Raw genomic sequence first — 4,268 nt, 5'->3', positions numbered from 1 at the left:
CCCCTCCCCGGGCGTGCGCCACCCCCCACATCCCCCCCCGCCTTTTGGGTTTCGACGGGGAAGCGCGGGCCCCCCCCCCCCCCCCCCCCGCTCTCTGAGTTCCACTCCTTTCTTCTTCTCTGGAAAAGCCAGTGCTGGCCCAGGGCATTTTAGGTGCTCAGCGGGGCAGAGGGGAATGGGAGATAGGATCTGCACCTCAGCCTCCAATGACTGTGCTTTCTCACTCGCCCGCCCACGCACAGAAGAGAAGTACGTCACCGTGCAGCCCTACACGAGCCAGAGCAAGGACGAGATTGGCTTCGAGAAGGGTGTCACTGTGGAGGTGATCCGAAAGAACTTGGAAGGCTGGTGGTACATCAGGTAGGCGTCTGGCTCCGGGCAGCAGAGCCCACGCAGAGCAGGCTACAGACGGATGATGTGCCGACTCTGCTCAGCTCACAGGCAGCGGTGCAATCCCTCCCCTGTACCTGCCAAGAGTTCAGCCCATCTGAATTTTGTTTTCCTCATCCACCTTGGCTGCCTAGCCTGTTCTTCAGCTGAGACAACCTGAGACACCAGCTTCCACAGGCCCTGCTAAGCCCCAGCGGGCGCTGCCTCTGCAGCTCACAGCTCAACACTCAGGGCTCCAGACACAGGCCTCTCTGATGGTGGCCACTGCACCCTGCAGGGCTGGATGTAAGGTGGGGATAGAAGTGAGATCTCTTCCCTCCTTCTGTCTGTCCCAGAGCCTAATCGCTCTTCTCAGTGAGAGATTCATTTTGGCACGTCTCTAGAGGACTATTGTAAGCTGAACTCTGTGGGTCTCATTCTGCTGTTACCAACCCTAGACCTGCCTTAAATGGGTTTGTGTTCAGAAAGTTCCTTTGGGGCAGTTCAGCTGTGGGGAATTTGCTCAGCTTCTCTCTCTTCTGCTTGCAACCCGGCTAACAGAATAGTCCCCTCTATGAGCTGCCTCGGTTCACCACACCCCCAGACTCACTTTGGCCCTTTTCAAAGGCCCCTGTGATCCACCAATGTGCACATTAAGCAGCACTGGCTAAGTGGCTCAGAGCACGGCCAAGCTGGGAGGCCTTACAGGTTAGTCCGGGCTGCAGCCTTAGTGTGAACTGAAGTCCCCGCCACCCTTGCCCTGGCGCCCTGGGGGACTGGGGTGTACCTTTCTATACTGTTATGTGGCATGGGGCTGTTTACTTACACATGTGTTAACCCAAGCAGCCACTCCTGGTCTTTTATGTTCTCTGAGCAATGAAAGCTGGAACCAGCCTGCAAATCCATCAAGCCTGATATGGAAAGGCCTGCAGGCTGGTGGCCTAAGTGATCACCACAGCTGCCTTTTATAGTGTGGGTTTTCTGTTTGTTTGTCTGGGAGAGTGTGTGTGTGTGTGTGTGTGTGTGTGTGTGTGTGTGTGTGTGTTACGACAATGAATAGATGAAAAGCGTCACTCTGGGCAACTTCTAGTCAGCTACTGTCCCTACAGCTTGGTCCTTTTCAGCCAGTGAGAACTTGAATTGAGAAGGACCCTAGTGATCCCGTTCTACCTTAAGAAGGCTGCCAGATACCTCCTTAAACATGCTATTTCCCAACATTCCAAGCTGTGTGTTGATCCTCATTTCCTGTCTTTCTTTTCCTCCCCCAGCCTTAGTCTCTCCCCCCTTTCCGTCTTATTCTCGTTCCCTCTCCCTTCCTCTCCTTCCCTCTTTTCCTCTCTCCCTGTCTCCTCCACATTCCCTCTACAGCCTGCATCCCTCTGGAGTCAGTTCTACAGAGCTGGGAAACAGCCATGGGGACGTTGGGCCCAGACACACAGCCGCCCCCTGACCCCATGCTGCCTGCTGTATCCTGTAACACAAAGCCTGGAACATAGCTTTATCCATACAGCGTGTACAACACAGAGGCTATGAAATGGGACACCCCAGGCTGTGTGTGGGCCTGACTATTACCCCGAAACCCCATCCCTATTCTTCTTCTACTTTCACATAACAAGATACCAGCAAGGTCTTTTTCTGAGCTTCAAAAACCTCAGGCTCTGGGCCTGGTGTGACAGGCTTTTCCTCGGGCCCCTCTGCTAACTTCTCTGAGCCTTAGCTACTACCATAGCAAGGTCAGACACTTGCTGTTTCTTAGTGTTCCTCTCCACCCTTAACGTTCCATGCTTATGAGTACCCATTACATCAGGAGGCAACCTCAGTTCAGTAATGTCTGCCTTCCAAGGAACAAGTAAGCTGGGCACAACCTGTGTGTGCCTCTCAGTGACGTGACCTCCTGTCCGAACCTCTATGTCCCTTTTCTCTTACCTAACACACTCCCAAGATCAAGGTCACATCAGGAAGGGCAGACATCTGGTCTGTAAGAGCCAGCTGTGTCCCAGGGAGCAGATGGGGACATTGCAACCTAGAGTTGGAAGCACTGGCCAGCCAGTGCTGGGCCCGGAAGCAAGCTCCCTGTGGATTTGGGTAAAGGCTTAACACCATGTGGAGGAAGAGAGGGGATTTGTTTTTAAAAGTCAAGGAACCATCAACAATTAAGTCAGCCCTGTCATTTGCCTTCAGCCTTTGTTTATGAACTTTTGGCTTAGTTTTGCCATAACAATGGTTTGAATTTTATCCAGTCATGCGCTTTCATGTGCATTTATGCTTCTGGATTTGTAGCCCCAGTCAGGGTTTTTCCATCAGTGGTGATGGTGGTGCCTTTAGTCCCAGTGCTTGGGAGGCAGAAGCAGGCAGATCTCTGGGAGCTCAAAGCCAGCATGGTCTACAGAGGGAGCCCAGGACAGCTAAGGCTACACAGAGAAACCGGTCCCAAAAAACAAACCAACAAAGACAGGCTTTTTCAACCTTCAAGACTACATAAACATGACATTTTTTTTAAAAACACCATCTTGTAGTCCTGTATACAGTCCTGGCTAGCCTGGTACTCCCATGTAACCTAAGCTGGTGTAACTTGAGTCCTCCTGCCTCAGCCACTGTGCCTGTTTGTTTTTTCTTTTTTCCGTCTTTTTACTGAATGATGAGAGGCCAGATCTCACTTGCTTTTCCTAATTGTCATCAACTCACCTATTGGATAGTTTGGTTTTGGCTCACAGCATTGAAAGGTTCCATTTGTGGGCTCACTCTGTGAACCAGATCTGTCTGCTGTCCCTCCTGCAGCACTCAAACCCTCCCCCATTTGGTGCTGGCCACCTCCCCACCCTCTCCTTTTTGTTGTTGTTGTTGCTGTCTTTTGACACAAGCTCTCTTGTACCCAGGCTAGCCTATGTAACTGAGGGTGGCCTTGAACTTCTGCTCCCCTGCTTCCAACCTCCTGAGTGCTGGGATTTTATGTAGGTGCATGCCTCCATGCTTGTTTGTGAAGTGCTAAGGCTTAAACCCTCCCTGTCTCTTTCTTGAGATAGGGTCTTTCTCTTTAGCCCAGGCCAACCTAGAGCTTAAAAATAAAAAATAGAATTATCAGTCTTCGACACTTTTGTACATGTAGACACTATATTTTTACCATATGTGTGTCCCCACTTTCTACTCTCAGAAGGCACCCCAACACTTCCCCTTCCTCTCCCCACTGGGCTGAATTAGTGCCGTCATGTTTATTGATCTTGTTGCCTTGATCTTGCTCAGGTAACGCAGCCACTGTGAGTTCATGGGTGCAACAGCGGAGTCACATCTAGAAAATAGTATTTCCCAGCGCTGCCCCACTCTCCGGCTCTTTCATTCATCTCACGCCTTCTTTTGTGACGTCACCTGAGAGCCTGCAGTGATATAGTAAGAGCTGTAGCAATGCAGATATCCCACGTAGGACAGTGTTAGTATTTTGGAACACAACCTGCTCCTGGGTTACTCAGCAACTTAGGATGTTATCATGTGTCACCAGCCAGGTGGCCACACCTGGCAGGCCTGGTTACCTTGCCCCTTAAAGGGATGACCCCGACACGTGGTCTCTCTCTTACTCTCTTATACTGGCCCTCTCTCTCTTACTCTCCTCTCTTACTTTCTCTCTCTCTCTCGGGGCACCGCTTCCCTTTTCTCTCTCTCTCTTCATGTCCTAATAAACCTCTTGCAGAGAATATCGGTTGACCAGCCTCATGCTTTTGTAATAATAACATTACAGACAGCACATTCAATAGTCAATAATTCTTAGCATTAAAATCATTAAAACCAGTTACAAGTTTCTGCATAAACCGCTGCTGACCACCTCAGAGAGAAGCTTCTCTGGCCAAGGTTGAGGGTAACGTGTGTGTGTGTGTGTGTGTGTGTGTGTGTGTGTGTGTGTGTGTGTG

General features: G+C 50.7%; 1 protein-coding gene across 4 annotated transcripts in view; it reads left to right on the top strand.

Annotated features, from left to right (window-relative positions):
- Positions 1 to 4,268, top strand: part of Sh3pxd2a (SH3 and PX domains 2A) — a 203,561-nt gene that overhangs the window by 188,434 nt on the left and 10,859 nt on the right. For all 4 annotated transcript variants that reach the window (XM_055591630.1, XM_055591631.1, XM_055591629.1 and 1 more), the window contains one exon: positions 243 to 360. In XM_055591630.1, coding sequence (XP_055447605.1) covers positions 243 to 360 — 118 coding nt within the window. The remainder of the gene's footprint in view (positions 1 to 242; positions 361 to 4,268) is intronic.

The sequence above is a fragment of the Psammomys obesus genome, unplaced genomic scaffold (genome assembly GCF_907164565.1).
Source record: "Psammomys obesus unplaced genomic scaffold, mPsaObe1.curated_primary_1811, whole genome shotgun sequence".
NCBI lineage: Eukaryota > Metazoa > Chordata > Mammalia > Rodentia > Muridae > Psammomys > Psammomys obesus.
Note: the sequence above shows the minus strand (reverse complement) of the source record. Positions and strands in the feature narration are given on the sequence as shown.